The sequence below is a fragment of the Trichechus manatus genome, unplaced genomic scaffold (genome assembly GCF_000243295.1).
Source record: "Trichechus manatus latirostris isolate Lorelei unplaced genomic scaffold, TriManLat1.0 scaffold00022, whole genome shotgun sequence".
In the NCBI taxonomy this organism is placed as follows: Eukaryota; Metazoa; Chordata; class Mammalia; order Sirenia; family Trichechidae; genus Trichechus; species Trichechus manatus.
In genome coordinates, this window is record NW_004443958.1 from 6,082,109 (window position 1) to 6,104,110 (window position 22,002).

The 22,002-nt window shown below is 41.6% G+C and overlaps 1 protein-coding gene across 1 annotated transcript in view; it reads right to left on the bottom strand.

Annotated features, from left to right (window-relative positions):
• Window positions 1-909: 909 nt before the first annotated feature.
• Window positions 910-22,002, bottom strand: part of EXT1 (exostosin glycosyltransferase 1) — a 320,136-nt gene continuing 299,043 nt past the window's right edge. Inside the window, exons 6-11 of the mRNA XM_004372966.1 lie at window positions 21,539-21,657; window positions 20,320-20,415; window positions 15,680-15,769; window positions 9,275-9,435; window positions 5,874-6,045; window positions 910-1,441 (exon numbers count right to left, since the gene is read on the bottom strand). Coding sequence (XP_004373023.1) covers window positions 1,256-1,441; window positions 5,874-6,045; window positions 9,275-9,435; window positions 15,680-15,769; window positions 20,320-20,415; window positions 21,539-21,657 — 824 coding nt within the window. The 3' untranslated portion in view covers window positions 910-1,255. The remainder of the gene's footprint in view (window positions 1,442-5,873; window positions 6,046-9,274; window positions 9,436-15,679; window positions 15,770-20,319; window positions 20,416-21,538; window positions 21,658-22,002) is intronic.

Consider the following 22,002-nt stretch of genomic DNA (forward strand, 5'->3'; position numbering starts at 1 on the left):
CAAGGATAGAAATTTTCTTTTTAACACTCCACCAATTTCCAAGGAGCACAACTAAACTTCTCCACAGATTTAAAAATTCAAATTAAATAAAACAGTATTCACATTTGTTTCTGATTATTTTGTTTTCCAGAGTCTTGCTCAAAGCAATGTTTGACCAAAAATGGTAGTAGGGTCCCAATGGTGAGGCACACCCTCAGTTACTTCACAGCAATCCTCTTGTTCAATGGTGAGAATTTAAAATTTTTCAATAGAGAAGCTTCTGGAACTTCAGGTTTTCACAAACTTTATAGAGTTTGTCTCACAAACAATCTGTTTCCCCAAGTACACTCATTCCTCCTTTGCCTCGAAGCCAAAATCTTTCCCCAGGTATAACCGTATGTGTGTTAATTGTTGATTCTGTAATCTAAAACATACCCAAAAACATTGGGTTACTATTGGGGTGAGTATTTCCATCTCAATAATTGGCTGGTAGGTTGTTTGGATGGTCCCTTGTGCAAACTGAACTTTCCTCAATTATTCTAGTGTTTTCTTGGTACTAACTTCCCTCACACTCTTCCTCCCTGTACCCAGTGAAAAAAATTATCATACTTATAGATCTCAAACATAAAATTTTCAGTAAGAACCACCTATCTGGAGGTCATAATACTTCTCTCATGCAGTGACATTTTAGAGATGAAAAGTTAAAGTGGACTTGTAAATTCAAAGTGGAAAAAAATTTGCACTGGAAAGTCAAATAATGAACCTGTCTTAACCTCTGCACGGTTACTTCCTGACACTGGCTAGAGTGACTTGTTGTGTTTTCCATGAAGTGTGGGCTTCTACAACTCTGCAGGAAAGCCCGTGTGACCAGTGGCAAAGACGTTTGTGGGAAGAGGAGTAGCAGCTTTGAAGTATTCACAACCAACACAATTTTGATTAAAGAAAGAACTCTGGTTTTTAATAGTTTTGATCATTAAAAAAGTTTAAACCTGCATAGCAATCATTTCAAAAATAATTATTTAATGTTCCATAATTAAACTGTACACAGCCTAGTCTTGGGACACAGACGCCAGTGAGGTGAGTTTGGAGCAGTCCCGTGCAGTCACAGGAGCCAGGAGTTGAGTTCTCATTGGCCTTTTTTTGTCATACTGTTCGTCTAAGTTAATTAGGATACTTGGCACAATCTGGCTCCATGAACGAGCGAATCTGCACTGGGAAGAGAGAGCAGCTTGACCCCGTCCCTTCTCGCTTCCCCTCCCCCACTTGGCAGGATTCCTCAAAGTCGCTCAATGTCTCGGTATTTCTTCCTCAGAATGGAGACCTGGTCTTTAAAGAGGACGGGGTCGAGCCTCATCTGAGAGTGGATCAGCGGCATGTAGCCAAACCAGCTGGCAAACGTATTCATGCAGCTCTGTCGCTGGGCAAAGTGGTCAGGGTCTGCCCAGCGGGAAGCCCGAGAAGTCTAGGGAAAAGGAGAGAAACCAGGAGGTCAACAAGAGAAGCACACCATGAGATGGAGACACTGCAGAACCGAGACAGGCAAACGGGCAAGCAGCAGAGCTTGGGTCTGGCCTGGTCCTGAGCCACACCACCCACATGCCCGGTGAAAATGCAAGCACCCATCTGATCCCGGTTCTCAGTCTTGCCGGGAAGGATTTTCCAATATTTGGTAAGTTCCTCAATGTTAAAAACCAAGCAGCAAAATAAGGTTCATATTGAGTGACCAATTCTCTGAAACTGCAGGTGAATAACTAACCAACTCACTCCCAATCGCTATGGTCACTAAATAGGAAAATGTCCCTCACACCTGGGATCGAGTATCATGACTACCAACGTGTCTGTGGCTTCAAAGATAGTTTTTTAAAACCTTCATGTTTACTTAGTTGGCTTGGGGGTATCAATAATCAACTTTCAAAGGTAAAACTATCCATCCATCCATCCATCCATCCATCCATCCATCCCTTCCTTCCTCTTTTCACTATTTCTCTACCTTTATGTTTATATAGATCCCACTGAATCCTTTAAAAAAAGACCACAGGTATAGTTGAAAAAAAACAAAAGAAAACCCCCTACATTTCATTCAAGGCTAGTGTTATGCAGCATCTAAAAATCTATTTTCCCTTCTGCAGACTTCTCCACTGAAATGACCCCACAAAGTATAAGGGGGTGGATTCAGTGGTACACAAGAGTGTATGTCTGTAAGATTGACTATAGATTTCAAACTGAAAATTCTGCTCTTTTCTTAACCCAAGGATCGCTGCATTTCCTACTCCACTAAAATGCCCAAAGATTACTTTTTGAAGACCCATCAACCCTCTGAAGAGTCACTGCTCATTTAGAATGGAAGAAAGATTCATTCTGCACAAGCAGAGAAGAGCTACCGTCTCTTTAGCTCTGTGTCACCGCCCCAGGGTTGGTTAAATATTTTTAGGACATGTAAATGATCAGTACTGATTTAAAAGGAAGGCTTAAATGACGGGAGTGCTCAAATACAAATACACTAAGTAAAATATCTTTAAAACAATGTTTTTATGAAACAATGAAAAAGTGGGCTGCCCAATTATGGGGGGAGAAACCACAAATTCATTTATGTCCATAGGCGACTCTTTAAAGATGTGTGTGTGTGTGTGTGTGTGTGTGTGTGTGTGTCCTTGGCCATTGTTAGAAACTTACTTTCATAGGAAGGTATATTTTACTGGAAGAATCACTCAGAGTCACTTTAAAACCACATGAAGTTTCAACATGCTTGAAAATAATGTTGAAGGTAAATACAAATGTCAAGTTAGCGCTGAGCAGCTGAAAAACAAAACACTACTTGTGAAGTGTTTTCATGGAGCTCATTTGAGACTCACAACAATCTGATGACCCAGCCATGTAATAATATCCCCATTTTACAGGTAGAAAGCAGATGCAGGGAAGTTAAAATGATTTCTTCAAGGCTAGAAAGGGGCAGAACTCAGACTCTGTTCTTTGCCATTTCTACTAGGAGGGCTCTGCTTGGAAAACAGAGAAAGGTATCAAATTAAACTGAGTTCAAATTAGAGCAGACAGTCCCCAACGCACCTCATTTTATTCCTAAATTGTTATGAGTTTGTAGGCTATTTCTGATTGGCCCACTCATTCCAAATGGCCAGACCACCACACCAAGGGAAGTGTTCACATATGCAAGTGAAAATACTGTCAAGAGCTTAAGCTCATTCTTTGTTTTTTTATTCCCTTGGTTTTTTTTTTTTTTAAATATCTTATTATGTTTTTGGTGAAGATTTACACAGCAGTGTAGGTTTCCATTCAACAATTTCTACACAAGTTGTTCAGTCACATTGATTGCATTCTTTACAATACATGAACATTCTCAGTATTTCCATTCTGATTGTTCCATTTCCATTAATCTAGTTTCCCTGCCCCCTTACATTCTCATCTTTGTTTTAAAGTAATTGTTGGCTGTTTGGTTTCATATAGGTGATTTTTTAAAGGAGCACAGTACTTACGGTTGATAGTTATTATTTTTTGAGTTAATTTGTTATTTAGCTGCAAGCTGACCTCAGGGGTTAGTTTTGGTTCAAGGTTTCAGGGTATTTCAGGGCAACAGTCTCCTCAGGGCAATAGTCTCAGGGAATACTCCAGTCTCAACCAGTCCAATAGGTCTGGTTCTTCTTTTTTTTTTTTTTTTTTAAGGAATTTGAGGTTCTGCTCCATATTTTTCTCCCATTCTATCAGGGTCCATCTATTGTGGCCATGATTAGAATGGTCAGCAGTGGTAGCTGGGCACTGTCTAGTTCTTCTGGTCTCAGGGTAGATAAGGCCATGATTCGGGTAGACTATAAGCTCATTCTTATTCTCTCTCACAAATTAAAAAAAAAAAAAGTCCAGTTGAATCATTCAATTCAAATATCTATTTTGCCCTTAGATTTTAACACACATTTTGGGTCAACCAATATATATTGAGAAGATGTCTTTCCTCTGTAATAAAAACATAATCTTAGGGCATGGTATCTACTTACTCCATCAGTCACACAGACATTCAATAAACTAATATGGGAAGAAAGGGGCAAATACAGTACACAGACAAATCTAATTAGACCTAAGGTTAAATTTAGATTTGCCCACAAAAGATGTGTAAAATTACTAGAAATATTGTTTTGGTAGAACTGGCAAATATATGAAAAGAACCAACTCTTAACAAATCACATGTTAAAGAGTTCTACCCCTAATGAATGCATATTTTCAGACAAGTCCCTAGCACTCTCAGGGCAAACAATATTATAGAAATGTTGTGTCTCTAACTGAGATAACATACATGAAAATGCTTGGGCACCTAGTAGGTGTTCAATGCACCCTCCTTGAATATGAACTATTTTTCAACTATAAAGATCAAAACTTCTAGCAATCCTCTTACCAGTTCTTTTAGTAGTTGGAGGGAAACAGAATTTTCCACTAGGCTTGACACTCACTAAGAACAGCTCCTTTTTCATAACTAGTATCTAGTACAGTATCTGATAATATGTACGTGCTCAGTAAATACTGAATGAATAAATTTTATAAACTTAAAATCTTGTCAATTTTTTTTTTATACTAAATTTAGTGAGTAAAAACCATCAATGTGGAAACTTGAGGCCTGGCTAAGTTTTCCTTTGCAAAAGCACAGTTTGTATATGATTTTAATACCTGTTAGAACCACCACCACCACCAAAAAATCACCAGTTGCCATTGAGTTTATTCTGACTCATGGTGACCCCATGTGTATCAGAGTAGAACTGTGCTCCATAGGGGTTTCAATGGCTGATTTTTCAGAAGTAGACTGCCAGGCCTTTCTTCCAAGGTGCCTCTGGGTAGACTCAAATCGCCAATCTTTTGGTTAGCAGCCGAGCATCTGCATCACCCAGGGACTCCCTGTTAGAACAAGGTACATGGACAACCCTAAATAACTGAACTGATATAACTAGGTTAAAGTGTGTCCTTTCAGTTGACTCAAATCCTGTCAGGTACGGCAGGACTTAACTTGCTTAGGCCTAAATGGTCTTACTTAAGGTTTTGTTTTCTTACTTCTGGTACTCGGCTCTGGTCAAGATGAATAAAGGTATAATGAGCTTCAGCTTATTCAGATGGACTTGCTATAAGGATTCTGGGGTGTAGGAGAATAGGCACTGGAATGAACAGAACTTAGGATTCAACTCCCTGATCTATCTCTAACTTACTGTGCAATTTCTGGCAATACACTTAAATTCTCTGGGTCATGGTTTTTTTACTTGTAAAATGAGAAAGCTGGATTATATTTCCTGTGAAATGTCTTCAGTGCTAAAATTTTGTGACTCAATTCAATATTTTACTTTATTTTTCTAAAAGCTTTCATACATATTACCTCAACCCTGTGAGGGGGATTTCACCATTTCTATTTTAAAGATGAGCCAACTGAGTTTCAGAAGGTAACTGACTTGCCCATAGCTTATAAATGCTTGTTCCAGAACTGAAAATCGAGTATTGTGACTCCAAGTCAACCACCATGACACTCATCCAACTCACGAAAAACCACCAGGGGGCTGTGCTGAAGATAGTATTATTAGCTATTCATTAAATAAAGCACCTACGATAAACTTATATAAACTCACTGTGGGTCTTAAACTCTGGAGAAGATTTGCCTTTCTCATGTCACCCTGTTGGTTATATGAAAGCTTTATGTTCTTGACATAAAGACACCCTTGACTCATGTCTTCCCAATTATCCATGTGCCAACTGTTAACACTCCCTCAGAGCTCTTAGATGTGGTTTATTTCTAATATCGCCTCATTATGCTTCCAAAGTGGAGAACCTAGAGAAGCATCAAGTCCTAATTACCTCAGGCTGACACTGAACCACCAGTGAGCACAGAAAAGGAGGAAAGGTTTCTTCATTCTTACCTGTCCCATCATTGTCTCCTTATACTGCTTCTTTTGGGTCACTTTGATTGGAGGCAATTTTGTCACAGCAGACACCAGGAAATTCATGAGAATGTCCTCACAATTGGCCAGTTGGTCCACCATGTTCTTTAGGCTGGCTGGCAGGTAATGGGTGTACAGGTAGTGATAATATCTATAAAAACCAAAGACAGGTTTCACAGGGGGCCATCACTGCATAATCACAAATGGTCTTCTTTGACAGAAAACATATACTCATTTTCTGAATCCCTAAACTTGTCACGGGTGATGATGATGATGAAGAATATAGCTATCACTTACACAGTACTTGCTACATGCCAAATAATGTTCTAAGTGTTTTACATAAGATGCCTCATCTAATTCTCACAACAAACCTAAGAAGTAGGTACTGTTACTATCCTAATTTTACAGACGAGGAAACAAGGCACAAAAATACCCATAGATCAAACAACTAAGTAGATATTGCTTGCCTAACCTAATTCTAGTATCAGGCTAGCCTGCTACAAAGAGCAACTGCACACTTCAGGCAGCAAGAGAAGTTATTCACACATGATCTATATATCATTCCAAAGCTTCTTTATAATTTTAATTATTGGCTTAATCAGAACTGTATACATTACTATTCCTTGACCCAGAGTCCAACAAAATATTGTTCTATTTGCGTGGCCTTTAAACCATATATTTCATATATTTGTTAGAGCAAAACCCTAAATAATTTGGTGGTCAATCATGCTACAGAGCCTTCAGTTAATTTGAATTATTTCTCATCTATCTTTTTCTTTGGAGGGACATGTACCATATATACTTAAAGGAAAGGAAATCATTTGAATGAATCAGATTCACTGAGGCAAGAAGGAGGAGGTGGGAACAACGCACTTTCAAGAGGTGAAATCTTTAGATCAAGATTCAGTTAGCTTAAATGCATATAATGTGTGCATTTCCAACACTACCCCTGAGACGGCAAGATACTCTAGTCTTTATTTAAAAAAAAGAAAACAAAAACAAAGACTAGATTAAGATTGGTGTGTTTGCCTTCCTAAGGCAGAAGAATGGTGACTTCCATTAAGGACTGAGTTGGAAATGCTAGTCATCTACACTCACTAGTTTGGCAATCTTATCTCATTCCCATGGCTTTAAAGACCAAATATATGTAAACAACTCCCCAATTTCTATTTCCTGACCTCTCTCAACATACTCTTTTGGATGTCTTAGCATATCCAAGACAGAATACCTGGATTTTCCCACAGTACCTTTTTCACCCACAACCTTCCACATCTTTGTTGATGGGCACTCACTCCATCCTTCAAGTTCTTCAAGTCAAAAAACTTAAGTCTTTGAACGCTACATCCAATCTGTCGGGACATCATGCCATCATGCTGGCACAATCTTCAAAATATGCCCACAATCTGACCACTACTTATCACCTCCATTGCTCACATTCTGGTCCTAGGCTTCATCATCTCTTGCCTAGATAATGTCAGTAACCTTCTAAGAGGGCTCCTTGCTTCTCCTCAAGCTTATTTAGAGTCTATTCTCAACACAGCGGCCAGAGGGGACACAGAAAACATAAGCCAGATGTCTCTGCTCTGCTCAAAGCCCTGCACTGGCTTTCATGTCACTCAAAGTGAAGTCCCCACAATGGACAACAAGGTCTTGCATCAGGGCTTCCATAACCCCTCTGGTCTCCTTTCTGCTTACTCCATCCTAGTCACATCGGTCTTCTTGAGATTCCTCCAACATTCTGACCTGAGGTATCTATTCTAGCTGTTCCTCATACCAGCATACTCTTTCCGCAGATATCCTCTCAGTTAATTCTCACTCTTCCTTCAAGTCTTTGCCCGAATCTCACCCACTCACTAAGAATCACCTTGATCATGCTCCAACCTGCCCTCCATTCTGCTTTAGGCACCCCTGATCCCTTAGCCTGCTCTACCTTTTTTTTTGTTTGTTTGTTTGTTTTGCTATGTCACTTATCTCTTTCTAACACACACAAAAAAAACTGGTGCTGTTGAGTCGATTCCAACTCATGGCGACCTCATGTATCAGAGCAGAACGGTGCTCCATAGGATTTTCAGTTGCTGATTATTCAGAAGTAGATCACTAGCTTTTCCTCTGAGATGCTTCTGGGTGAACTCCAACCTCCAACCTTTCAATCAGCAGCCTAGCACATGAACAATTTGCACCACCCAGGGACTGAACTTCTAACATAAATACATAATTATTATGTATACTGTGTCTCCCCCTTGCTGGAATATACGATCCATATAAGTGAGGAACTTTTTCTGTTTTATTCAGTGGTGAATTATCTAGAACAGTGCCTGTTGGGTGCTCAATTAAGTATTTATTTTTGTTGTTGTTACAATAAGTCCCCAAGTTACAGGGTTACAAACATCTGACTTATGGACAACTTGTACTTGCCCTTTAACGGTTATGGAACTTTGCTTTCACTTTGAAACGACTGAACAAACCCCTACTCACAACAAATTCATCACAGTCACCTTCACTTGCTGCACGTGCAGCTTTTAAATCACCGAAAAGTCTTCGAGCCTTTTCTTGCACCAAAGTAAGGGTAAATAAGAACTGTATGCACCTGTTCTGAGCTACCTACAAATTCAACTTAAAAACACACTTAGGAAAGGATCTGGTTTGTAATCTATAGTCTAAATATTCAGATACCCAAGACACCGCATTCTCTGGCTTACAAACTAACTAAAGCTGTTACTCTACCATAATTTCTGGATAAACAATGAGACAAGAGGTTTTACTGGTTTCAAAAACACGTTTGCCACATCCCCAAAACTTAAATAGGGATGCAAACTAATTTTTGTTAATGCCATTGACAAGATCTTGCCTAAGAAAAATGACCAGCAGCCAGAAACTCATATGAGGAGCTGTATAAGATGTGAGGTCCCTAGGTGGCGCAAACAGTTTGCACTCAACCACTAACATAAAGGTTGGCAGTGGCAGTTCGAACCTGCCCAGCAGTCCTGCAGAAGAAAAGGCCTGGTGATCTGCTCCCCTTAAGATGAAAAAAAAAAAAAAAACCCAACCCTTTGCCGTTGTGTTAATTCCGCCTTATAGCGACCCTATAGGACAGAGTAGACTGCCCCATAGGGTTTCTAAGGCTGAAATCTTTATGGAAGTAGGCTGCCATATCTTCCTCCTAGGGGGCAGCTGGTGTGTTTGAACCGCCAGCCTTTCAGTTAGCAGCCAAGCTTAACCACTGTGCCAACAGGGCTCTTGCCTGTTAAGATTACAGCCCAGAAAATCCAATTGGGCAGTTTTGCTCTGTAACACATGGGGTCGCCATGAGTTGGAACCAACTTGGCGACCACTCGCAACAACAACGTAACGTCTAAAAGAGAGACATCTAATTTCCTCACTTGTGGTAAATAGCAGCTCCTGTCAACACCATGGAGTAGTCGTTCGTCCACTTGGACGTGTACCCCCACCGTTCTTTAGAGTTATCCCAGAAATGGCTGCGTGCAGGGTACCCCACGATCCTCTCGGGGAAGCTCTGCCACACCGTGAAGGCAAAATCCACCTGCAGGCAGAACACAAGCCAAACAAGCAATCAACAGCGTTCGCAAATGTCAACAAAACATTACCTTCCCCCTGCTAATTCATAATGCAAAATCCCAGGACTGTTTCAAAACATTAATTCCATGTATTCATCAGCAAATTAAACTGACTGCTTGACATTTTGCCCCATAATTATGCACATTTTAATGTTTTCTGGTAAAGAAACTTCAGATTAAATACGGAATTGAAAGAAGAAAAAAAAACCACACATACATTTGCTGATAAGTCCTTTAGAAATCCAGTCTGTTCCAGTTAAAAAACAAATCCAAAAAGCCGTTTCTTTCTTCCCCCTCCCTGAAAAGTGCACATGACTATTGATTCACATGAGGCATAAACACATCTGCTTTATAAGCAGGAACAGATTTCCTATGTACATGCAGAGTATGAATATACAGCATACATCAGAACCATCATACATCAAAGCCAAAGAGACTAAAATAAAAGCATCCTCTTAAGAGCAAGAGAAAAGATTTTTAAAGAGCACAGGTTCTAACTGGAATACAGAGCAGACATCATAAAAAAAAAATAATTCAGGCCTCTGAGGTTGGAAGATGAACAGTACAAGAAAAATCTAGAAAAAGCATCCACAGAAAAAATCACTAAGAATAAGTGGGGGCAAGGCCAAGTGAAGCCACAGGATTATTTTAAAGGAAATGCTGCTAAATGACTTTCAAGGGCTTACAACAACTCAAAGCAGGTACTCCTGAACCTGTGATAAACTAACGTTTATAATTAGTAAATAGTCTGCTTTCAAATGTGTAAGCTCACTTCTGAATTTTGATACCCATTTGATGAGTGATCAATAAAATAAACAGAAGACAAAAAAATATTAACTGCCAACCATCACAATGCTTATATTCATATAATGCTTTTAACAAGACAGTCAGAGTTATAGGTCTTACATATTTTAACTCATTTAACTCTAAAAGTAATCCCAGGGCTTACATTCTTCAATTTACAGGTGGGGGAGACCAAGGTATATGGAGGTTCATGTAATTCGCCCGAGCTAGTAAGTGGTAGACTGGAGCCCTGGTGGAGGAGTGGTTAAGAGCTATGGCTGCTAACCAAAAGGTTGGCAGTTCTAACCCACCTGCTGCTCCTTGGAAACCGTATGGGGCGGTCCTATAGGGTTGCTATGAGTCGCAATTGACTTGACAGCAATGGGTTTAGTAAGTGGCAGAGCCGAAATTTGAACCCAGGCATTCTGCCTTCAGATTAGTTGCTGTACCATTACCGTAGCCTCCCTTCCAGCAACCCTGTGTACTACAGAACAAAACACTGCCCAGTCCTGAATGTTATGCTTGAGCGCATTGTTACAGCCACTGTGTCAATCCATCTCCTTGAGGGTCTTCCTCTTTATCGCTGACCCTCCACTTTACCAAACATGATGTCCTTCTCCAGGGACTGATCCCTTCTGACAACACATCCAAAGTATGTAAGACATAGTCTCACCATCCTTGCTTCTAAGGAGCGTTCTGGTTGTACTTCTTCCAAGACAGATTTGTTCGTTCTTTTGGCAGTCCGTGGTATATTCAATATTTCTTTGCCAACACCACAATTCAAAGGCGTCAATTCTTCTTCGGTTTTCCTTATTCATTGTGCAGCTTTTGAATGTGTATGATGTGATTGAAAATACCATGGCTTGGGTCAGGCACACCTTAGTCTTCAGGGTGACATCTTTGCTTTTCAACACTTTAAAGAGGTTTTTTGCAGCAGACTTGCCCAGTGCAATGCATCTCTTGATTTCTTGACTGCTGCTTCCATGGGTGTTGGTTGTGGATCCAAGTAAAAGGAAATCCTTGACAACTTCAATATTTTCTCCATTTATCGTGATGTTGCTTATTGGGCCAGTTGTGAGGATTTTCGTTTTATTTATGTTGAAGAGTAATCCATACTGAAGGCTGTGGTCTTTGATCTTCATCAGTAAGTGCTTCAAGTCCTCTTTACTTTCAGCAAGCAAGGTTGTGTCATCTGCATAACAAAGGCTGTTAATGAGTCTTCCTCCAATCCTGATGCCCCGTTCTTCTTCATATAGTCCAGTTTCTTGGATTATCTGCTCTGCATACACATTGAAACGATACAACCCTGATGCACACCTTTCCTGACTTTAAACCACGCAGTATCCCCTTGTTCTGTTCGAACAATTGCCTTTTGATCTGTGTACAGGTTCCTCATGAACACAATTAAGTGTTCTGGAATTCCCATTCTTCGCAATGTTATCCATAATTTGTTATGATCCACACAGTCTAATGCCTTTGCACAGTCACTAAAACACAGGTAAACATCTTTCTGGTATTGTCTGCTTTCAGCCAAGGTCCATCTGACATCAGCAATGATATCCTTGGTTCCACGTCCTCTTCTAAATCTGACCTGAATTTCTGGCAGTTCCCTGTCGATATTCTGCTGCAGTCGCTTTTGAATGACCTTCAGCAAAATTTTACTTGCGTGTGATATTAATGATATTGTTCGATAATTTCTGCATTCAGTTGGATCACCTTTCTTGGGTTTGATTGCTAGGTATATTATTTTCTAACACATATTAAAATAAATACAAAATTATTAAAATGGAATATGCTTGCAGTGAACCATGTAAAACCATTTTACATGCACAACCCATCTTTTAGGAAACACTGGCCCACGTGATATTTTTCTAGTTCCAGTTCCCGTTGAGATGATTCTGACTCATGGCAACCCCATGTGTGTCAGAGCAGAACTGTGCTCCACAGGGTTTTCAATGGCTGATTTTGGGCAGGTAGATCACCAGGACTTTCTTCCAAAGTGCCTCTGGGTGGATTCAAACTGCTAACCTTTTGGTTAACATCCAAGTGCATTAACCGTTTATACTGCCCAGCGACTCCAGGGTGATTCAAGTGTCCTTTCGTCTCCAAATTCTTTGGGCTTAATTTGAAATCACTATTTTATATTAGCAAACAACCATAAATTCATATTTTAATGGAAGATCTAATTTGGTACCCTATGTCAAGATAAGAAAGTCTTAACAATAATGCTTGTTCCCCAAAACTACAGCATCCGGGGTGGGGGCAGAAAGAGGGTGGAGGGACATACATTAAGAAAGCCTGGCATCAGAAAGTTAAAAAGACAGTAAGAGAGTGGCCATCATTTGCCAGAAAATTGAAATCAGGTCATGAGAGCCTGCACATTGTCACCGGCGTTCAGCACTCATGGCGCTAACTGAGAGGATAGTGGGTTATGCGGCCATCGTCAAAGAACCAGCCCGGCTGTCAGCACTCTCTGGGGTTTTCTACTCTTCTTTGAAAAGGAAACACGTGCACTGGCAACTACTATAGAACCCGATGGGGTGTTTTCATCACATGCATTTCTTGCTATCTCAAAGCTGTTTCAAGTCCTTTCAAAGGAACTCAAAAGTAAATTCAGATAAAACTATGATTCTTGTGATTGTTCTGCTTTCACGCATATCATTAACACATCAAAGGAGGCAAAGGTCAGTTCTCGGCCTTTTCTATTAAAAACCAACATCTGTTTGGAGAATTTGCAGCAACCCAGATAAACGTCAATAATTATAAACCAACTGTATCTAATGTCCTTTGTAAGATGCTGTTTAAAAATCTATCCTTAATACTACAGGGAGACATTTAAACAAGCAAAGAATCCTTAGAGGGGGAATAAAACGAACCAACATCTATTCACCTGAAAAAAAAAGAGAGAGAGAGAGAGAGAGAATTCCTTGTCCTTGACCATTTTAGGCAACGCAACCACTCCACTGATCAACAGGCAAAAGCAAACCCGACTGCCAGTCTCTTACATTTACATACCATTTTCAACCCACATTGACTTCTAATTACTTCACGTATGACACATGCTCCTTCCTCCCAGTGTGCACTGAGTGCCTGGAATTGCTGTTCTTGGAAAAGAAATTCGCCAGCACAAGTAGGCACCCCAGAAACTGAAAGTTATTTCACAACCCAAAACCAAAAACCAAACCCACTGCCGTCACGACCCTATAGGACAGAGAAGAAGTGCCTCATAGGGTTTCCAAGGCTGTAATCTTTCAAGAAGCAGAATGCCACATCTTGTTCCTGCAGAGCGGCTGGTGGGTTCAAACCGCTGACCTTTTGGTTAGCAGCCGAGTGCTTTAACCACTGCACCACCAGGGCTCCTCTTATTTTACCATGGCACAGGAAAAAAATCCTTGAGTGAGACCAACTGTTCTTTGCCAGGAGGCGATGTAAGATGAGTCAATACATCAGGTCATTCACTGGATAATGATTTCAGTATATGCTGTAGACATTCTTGACCACACATACCATGGTGTTCCACCATGGCAATGTGTTGCTTTACCTCTCTTTGCCTTCCAAATTCTACTCTCCACGCTTCCTGTCCTGCTCTGTACCCTTGGAGGCTGGAACCCTATGGACTATACCACTAGGTCTTCCTTGCTGGTGTCTAGTTGGGTAAGACCAATGGGAGTCACCAGCTGGAAATTGAAGGTGGGGCAGAGAGAGAGGTCCAAGTATTTCTTCCTCCTCCCTACTTTGACACCAGGGTTTTAGCAGTAGCTACCTATGTCCCTCCTTCCATGATCTTGTAGAGCAGCCTCTCTGTCCCAGTGCCAGCCCTCAGGAATTTTGCAAACACTATATCCTTGCCCTGCTCCTTCAGGCTAGCAGTGGGAACTGCTTCCTGCTTTTGCTAGTCTCCAGGTGCCTAACCATCTATAGCTGGTCCCTTTAACTCCACTCAGACCTTCATCAGTAATCCCAAGTCACCTGATTTGAATTATCTGATTTGAATTCTGTTTCCTGCTGGGACCCTGATGGATACAGCCAGGAATTATGTAACCAAAGCACCTGGCATGGAGACCAGAACAAAGAAATCCCTCAATAAATACTTGTTGAATGAATGTGCTCCTGGGATGCCTGCTTCCCCTGCAGGAAGCAGCAGAAAAATGCATGCTGGAGTGTTCCATACCCTGTATTCCATAGCTGTCTTTCCCTTTGAACATTAAGCATATCTTCTCCCCTGGCATCTTTCTCCTGCCAACATGCACATGGCACAATTGGCTTGGTGTTCATGCTTTAATCCCCACAGCATGCATTGCCCCAATCATTCATTCACCAAGTATTTATAGCACTTCGGCTACACAGAAAGCATTCTACCAAGGTGAGGCCCAGGGCATTTTGTCCTGTGTTTATTTAGGTTGCCCTTGAATGAAATGTGTGCTCAACTCCATTTGATGGAAATTGGAAGCATCCATGGAATTTCAAGAAAGAGACATGGAGACTCCTAGCCTAGGTCAACACTGAGTCCTGGCTATGTGGGACCCAGGCCATTAGCATCAGACTGGCTTCTAGAAAAGTGCATGCTGGTAAGTGCCGATGCTGAAATTGAAAGGAAAATGGCTATGAATAAAAAGGAAAAAAGAAAGAGAGGGAGAAAGGCATAAGTAGCTAAGTCTCCAAGCTTTTCAGCAGTTCCCATTAATAATGTATTTCCGATATACTACATTTTTATATAACTGTCTTTGGTCCCCTCTACGGTTTAAAGTAGGTTTCAGAGATCAATACTCATTCGAGTTGTAAAAATTGGTTTTCTACCCTATCTATCTTTCCTCTCTCTCTCCTCCTCACACACTCTTCATGCAATCTTATTTTTGGCACAAATACCTGAACATCTGAAATAGCAGGGATCTCCATCTCAGCCTTAAAGTGAAATCGTTTGCTCTTGTGTGGGTGAAAGAAACTGAGCACATAAACCAAGATCGAAAAGCTGCTTTGAGAACCAAGAAGAGTGGTTCCGTAACAGAGGTCACACACCCCCGCACAGCACAGGCGTTCTCAGGATAACTGGGGAAAGGTGGGCCTCTTTTCTCTGGACAGTATGGTGAAAATATAATGCTAAGCAGGCGCCTCACTCCCACCTTGGTCCTGCACACGTGCCCCTAGCTATGCTGTTTAACAACAAAAAAGGAGGGCAGGCAGGAGGGGAGAGGTGAGGTACAGCCATGCAAATGAGGAGCCAATTAGCGGAGAAAATGCCCTTGCAGGGTGCCAGGTGGTGGCAAGGTGCAAAGGCGAGTTGGGTTGATTAAAACCTACTCCACAGAAGTTTTGAAAAATGTTTTCCACTTAGCCGAGGCAAGAAGAGCAAGAGAAGTGTTGTGGCCTGCGGGCTTGGGGTAACTACTGAAGAGCTTGCCCGCCCATTCCTCTGGCAAGGACTCTTACCTCTGTGGTAGAGAGCACCGTGTCCTCGTCGAGACTGAGAATGGCGTCAGTGACGATGTTGTCATAGGGCAGGAAACGGCTGCTCATAACCTGGGGGGTAAGTAGAAAGTAGGTGGGGGCAGGGGGTGGGAGGAAGGAAAAAGAAAAGTAAATTTCAAGACTTGTTTTCAGGAAAATTCCCTCATCTTCCTCACCTTCATAAAGAAGGCTCGCCGCGTCTCCCCTCAACACTGAAATACCACCATTTTCCATTGGTTTAGATTCATCTGTTCAACAATTATTGGGCATCTACTATGTGCCAGGAGCCCCTGGGTGGTGCAAACAGTTAATGGGCTCAGCTGCTAACCAAAAAAGTTGGAGGTTCGAGTCCCCCCAGAAATGCCTCAGAAGAAAGGCCTGGTAATATACTTCTGAAAGGTCAGCCATTGAAACCGCTATGAAACACAGTTCTACTCTGACACAGATGGGGTCTCCATGAGTTGGAATCTACTAGAAGGCAAGTGGTTTCTATTTTGGTTTGTTTTGTTTTTTTCTATGTGCCAGGAACTTGTTGGTCAAAGGGAGGACAAGATAAAGAGGATATCTTCCCTGTCGTTAAGGAGTTCAGAGTCTGCAGAGGAGCCCAAGAAGCAGATGACCAATCCTAGGCTTATGTGAAAAATGCCAGAGTACTCAGAAAATGGAGCAACTAGCTGCTTGGAAGAGCAGGTGAAGACTTTGCAGATATGCCATTGAAGTAGGACCTCTATGGATAGGACTCTACTGGGTATAGGGTAGAAAAGGGGCATAAAAGGCAGAGGGTTTAGCAGGTGCAAAGGCACAGAGGAGAGAATCACCATACTGAGGTCCAGAAAGAATGGATGGATGGAGCAGTGATTCCAAGTGTGGGACACACACCACTGAAAGGCAAGATCATTGTAGAGGATGTGCAGATAAATAGTTAACATCCCTCTAGTTATATATCTCTTCTAGCATATATTAGAAAAAATACATAAAAACACACACATATTAGTTGCTAAACCAATAAAAGGTATTAATATAAGCTTACTTAAAAATAATTTCATTAAAATAAAAAGTAAGTTAATTTAAAGAAACTTAAGTAAACAGTATCACATGTGGTCCATCAATTTAGAAAAATTGTGAAGGTAGTATAAGAATAAAGCTTAGGCAATTCTGGGCTAGGGCATGATGAGCTGGTGTGTGTCTGGGAGGGTGGTAAGGGGATCAGTTGGAAAAACTGAAGCTGAGGAGGAAGCTGGAACCGCCCCGTGACAGTTAGAGCTTAACACTTTGTGCTAGACAAGCCACAAGAAGAACTAATATTTCTGAACATTTATTACGTGCCAGGAAATGTTCCAAGTGCTTTATGGATATCATTTCATTTCATCTTTCCAACAACCTCATTTTATAAGTGAGGAAAATGAGGTACAGAGAGGTTAAGTTTCTCATTCAAAGTGGACCCAGGATTTCATCCCAGATGGTGTGATTCTGTAGAGCACCTTGGCCACTATGCCCCAGGGTTGGAAAGGACCTCACAAGGGAATTGTGGGGTACATCTGGCAATATAACTCCGAAAATTGTATGTTAACGGTTATGACACCTTCTCTGGATTCACACGTGGAGACTCAGGAGAAAAGACCCATGTGCCATCAACTTCCAAGGCATGAAGGCCAAGGAATGAAGCACTTGAAGACTGGAGACAAAGGGAAAGGGGGAGGGGGATGCCTAAGCCTGGCTGCCAAAGGAACACATTCCACATATCTAAGCACCCCCAAAAGAAGCCCAAGCTGCACTGGCATCAAGAATCCAGCTCGTCCACAGGTGTCATCTCAGAATCAGTTTGCATGCCTATGAAGCTACTAGAAGGCTCATGACATTAAAAATAGAAAGTGCCCATTACAACCCATCTCTGGGAGCTCAAAGGGATGTGTCTACAGAGCAAATGACTTCAGGCGCTGCTCCTACACAACTGTCAACTGAGTCTGTTGGTTTGCTTTTCTCAGATTTTCGAAATAAAATAAAATACAAAGCTATCGGCAACCCCATATACACACTGCTCAGAAATCTCAGCCTGAAGCAATTCTCCTGATACTGTTTACATGACTAGTGACTAACGCAGAAACCATCAGCTGCCGACTTAGCAATGCCCTGACCTTTCTCTTGTTAAGACTATGGGGGAAAACTGCAGAGACAAGACCTATAAATTCAAAACAGAATCTTGCAGCCAAAGCGGCAAACACATCAATTTTAAATTCAAGGTTAGACACGGAGACCTTAAAATGGGGAATGGGGAGGAAAGATGGCTTCTTCCCCATCATCTGCCCAACAACTGGTTTTAAAAGGACCTGCTTCCTTGCTCTGAGCCTGCTTCACCTATGCCAACCACTTCCAAATTCGAGTGTAAAGACTAGACAGTTTCAAATACTTTGCCTCAGCTGCCTTCCAAAAGTTGAATGGATTAGCATGTAAGCAACCCCAACTGGGTTTTCGTTGGTAGTTTATTTAAGAAATTTATCTACCTATCTGCCACGTAGCAGTCGATTCCAACTCATAGCGACCCTATAGGACAGAGTAGAACTGCCCTATAGAGTTTCCAAGGGGCTGCTGGTGGATTCAAACTGCTGACCTTTTGGTTAGCAGCTGAGCTCTTAACCACTGCACTACCAGAGCTTTATAGTCTGTCCTACAGGGTTGCTATGAGTCGGAATTGACTCGACGGCAAGTGGTTTTCTTGTAAAGTGGTCTGAAGGGCTACCAGACAGTCAGTGAGACTAGATCATGTTTGAACATCCTGATACAGATGTTCAAAGAAAGACATATCTACCAGAAGCAGATCTGATCACCTATAGAAGCATAAAAAACAGAAAATACCAAAGCTCCAAGTTAACAGACTCCATTCAAGTACTGTGGCAGGGACTCAGGCACTGGAATTGGAACACTGTGGCCCCCATCACAGGCTATTCTACTGGAGAGATAGACATAAGGATTTACAGGAGATTTTTGTGTGTGTCTGTTTCTTTCATGAAACCGTGCCTAGGATGAATTGGATTTAAAAGGGTAAATCCATGGGGCATGTGATTATTCTAACTCCTGCTTTTTCTCATTAAACGTTTACCAAGCAGCTTTCTGATGTTGCTTGACTTCAGCCCCATGAATGCAGTGACTATATTTGTCATATACCCACTGTGTCCCAAGAATGCTGCACAGTGCCTGGGACACAGTAGGTGCTTATAAATTAGAATTGAATCAATAATTCACTATCATGTTGTCTATGTGAGAGTTATATTTCTCATTGCATTCAGCTGAACCATGTGAAAATGGCATTTTGGAGGAGTCTAACGGTGATTTTGGAAACCCTGGTGGCGTAGTGGTTAAGAGCTACGGCTGCTAACCAAAAGGTCAGCAGTTCGAATCCATCAGGTGCTCCTGGGAAACTCTATGGGGCAGTTCTACTCTGTCCTATAGGTCACTATGAGTCAGAATTGACTCGACGGCAACAGGTTTGGTTTGGTTTTTTGGAATGGTGATTTCAAATGGGTCAATCTAATAAATTGTTATTTTGCCATTCTGGTAGCTAACTCGGGCTCATAGTTGTTTTACTTAGTGTGAGCTAGTCCCTCATGGCCTCTCTTAGATGACATTGCTTCACTGCTCCCAGTTTCATTTAGTAGTGACCGACTTCTTTACGATGGATAAGACCCGTGAGAAAGCAATAAGCAGAAGCAAGAGGTAAAAGAGCTCACCTTGCTGTGAATAGTAGAAGAAGTTTCAAGGAAGAGGTAGCATGTAAACAAGAGCTTAAAGAATATGGGAATTGTGACAAATAGAGACAAAGGGTTGAGGAGGGGTGGCTAAGACTTAGAGTAAATAGGATCAACAAAATTTAGAGGTAGGAAGGGACATAGTGCAATTCAGGTAATTGTGCATGATCCAACTTGGTCTGAGAATAGGGTCTGTGGGGAGAGTAATGAGAGAGGGAAGGAAGGCTAGCCAGGCCAGGTTTTCATGGCCTCAAATGCCAATTGAAGGCATTAGCAAATGGAGTCCCTGAAGGGCCCTGAAAGGGTTAGGAAGATCATTCAGCTCTATGCAAAATGAGTTGGAGAATGGATGCAGGAGCCAGCTAGGAAGCCCTTCTGAAGCTTTGATGGAGAAACCAAAACAAAATTAAGGTGAAAATATCCTTCTGAAGCTAAATGTGAGGAAGAACCATTATTCTGAAAGTTGATTAATTCAGATTAATTAGCTAAGCAAACCTCATGTATCACCACCATCAGCCTCATCTTCATCTTCATCATTTAAGGAACAGTGACTACTGCCAGGCCCTGAATTCATTTAATCCTAACAGCAACCCTATGAGGTATGTATTATTATTTCCATTTTGTAGATGAGCAAACTGAGGCTCAGAGAGGTTAAGTAATATACATAAAGTCACAAGCTGCTTAAGAGTTAGAATTAGGAATTTGAAAGCCACAGGCTGAGGAAATTCAGAGAGAAGTACAGTTTCGGAAGAAGTAGTCCATGGCTAGCAGATCCTATAGGCAGGAGAAAAACATCTAGAACCAACACCCAAAGTGTCCCCACAGAGAAACAAAATTCCACTGTGTTTCCATATTGAAGTTCTTCCCCTTGAGTCCTACCTTGCTTTCTCCTTCAATGACGATGACAGGCACAGCAGTGGCAGGCCAGCGGTGTTTGGCTGGTAGGGGCTTGTCACAATTCCATAGAACTATGATCTGAAAGGGACGGGATCATTAGATGGCTTGGTATGGTTGGATTCATGCAGGTCTCCAACCCAAAGACTCTTCTCATAGACAGAGAGAGAGAGAGAGAGATGGAGATCTAAGCGAGGCAGAATGGCAGACATCAAACCTGAAAGTGCAAGCAAGTTCACTCCCACACAACATTCAGAACCTTCCCATTTCAACTACTAGAGAGAGATGGCAAAAAGGGTAACCTGAAAAACTGTGTCAAGCGGGTAGGGGGAAGCTAAGGAAAAAGAAGCAATTTCAGGGTTCCTGGTTCTTACTGAGTGGTTTCCTGAAGTTTCATGTCTTACGATGAAAAGTAAGAAAATAACTCGGATTGAATTAAATCAAAATGTATAGTGAACATCAGAACATCTGCTATGAACCTGTGCTACCCCAGCCAAAGCAGGAGAAAAAAAGCCATTCAAGAAAGAAGTAGGATGAGCTCATGCTTCAGAATCTCTAGAATGGTTGCTGATTTTATGTGACTTTATTATTTCCAATAAAGGTGTTTGGTTCAAAACTGTGCACTTCAACGTTATTTAATTATTTCCTCGTTTGTAAACCTCCTCCTATAAACTAATTCACAAATCAGAAAAACCACTGTTCAGAGTGTGGGAGCAGTACTGGTCTGGAAAAGATGATTACCATAGATAGAATCTTCTGCTCCCAATTTTATAATTAGCACGGTTGCTGTGGAACAAAAGTTGCTGCCTCTCAGCATTTTGTTAAGTCTGTTGCTTCGACTGAAAGCTAGCTTTGGGGGTCCTCCAGTGGCACTTCTGATGCCACTTTATCACTTTGACATTTTAAAACAAAATAATATGCTTATATTCTTTAAAGAACAGGTTAAGTCTCTATATATTTTTTAACTTTATACCAGTGCCAAGGTGTCTCTGGAAGGCACCCGTTTATCTTGCCATACTTCACTTCCAAGGACCTCTAAGTTGATGGGAAGGGTTTAACAGCGCATAATAAACGAAAGGGGAGTAACAAGGCATGGCATCAGATGAGTCCTGGGGAGAAAAGTGTGTAACAGGCAGGGAGCACAGAGCCTCTAGACCACTAATTTGGAGACAGCAGGTGCTGCTCCGGTCGATCCCTCACTCACCTGGGCACAGTACTGGGACTTGGCTGCAGCCACGAGAAGTTTCAACACTGGCTGGGACTGAGAGACCAGCGGGGTCACCGCATGGATGACTGCAGTGAATTTGGAGGGGGGCTTTAAACCTGAAATGAAGAGAAGAGAGAAGCCTAATGAAGCCCTGCGAAACAAGACTCAGAAAATTACTCCTCCTTGCTCCTTTGCCTCACCCTGGAGCTAATGTTCCCTTTCAGCATATTTTTCCTTTGCTGCTTATGTCCTGACAGAACAAAAACAAGGGGGAATACTGCTAGTTAACTACTGCCAGAGTCTAGAGACCTAAATAATTTACAACTCAGCGTCCATTCCTAGCTTCTACCTCTGACATCCGTTTCCTCTCTTTGTGAGGCTTCTTTGATCTCTTGCCTGCTTTTTAGGTATACTGCCTAAATACACACACACACACACACACACACACACACACACACACA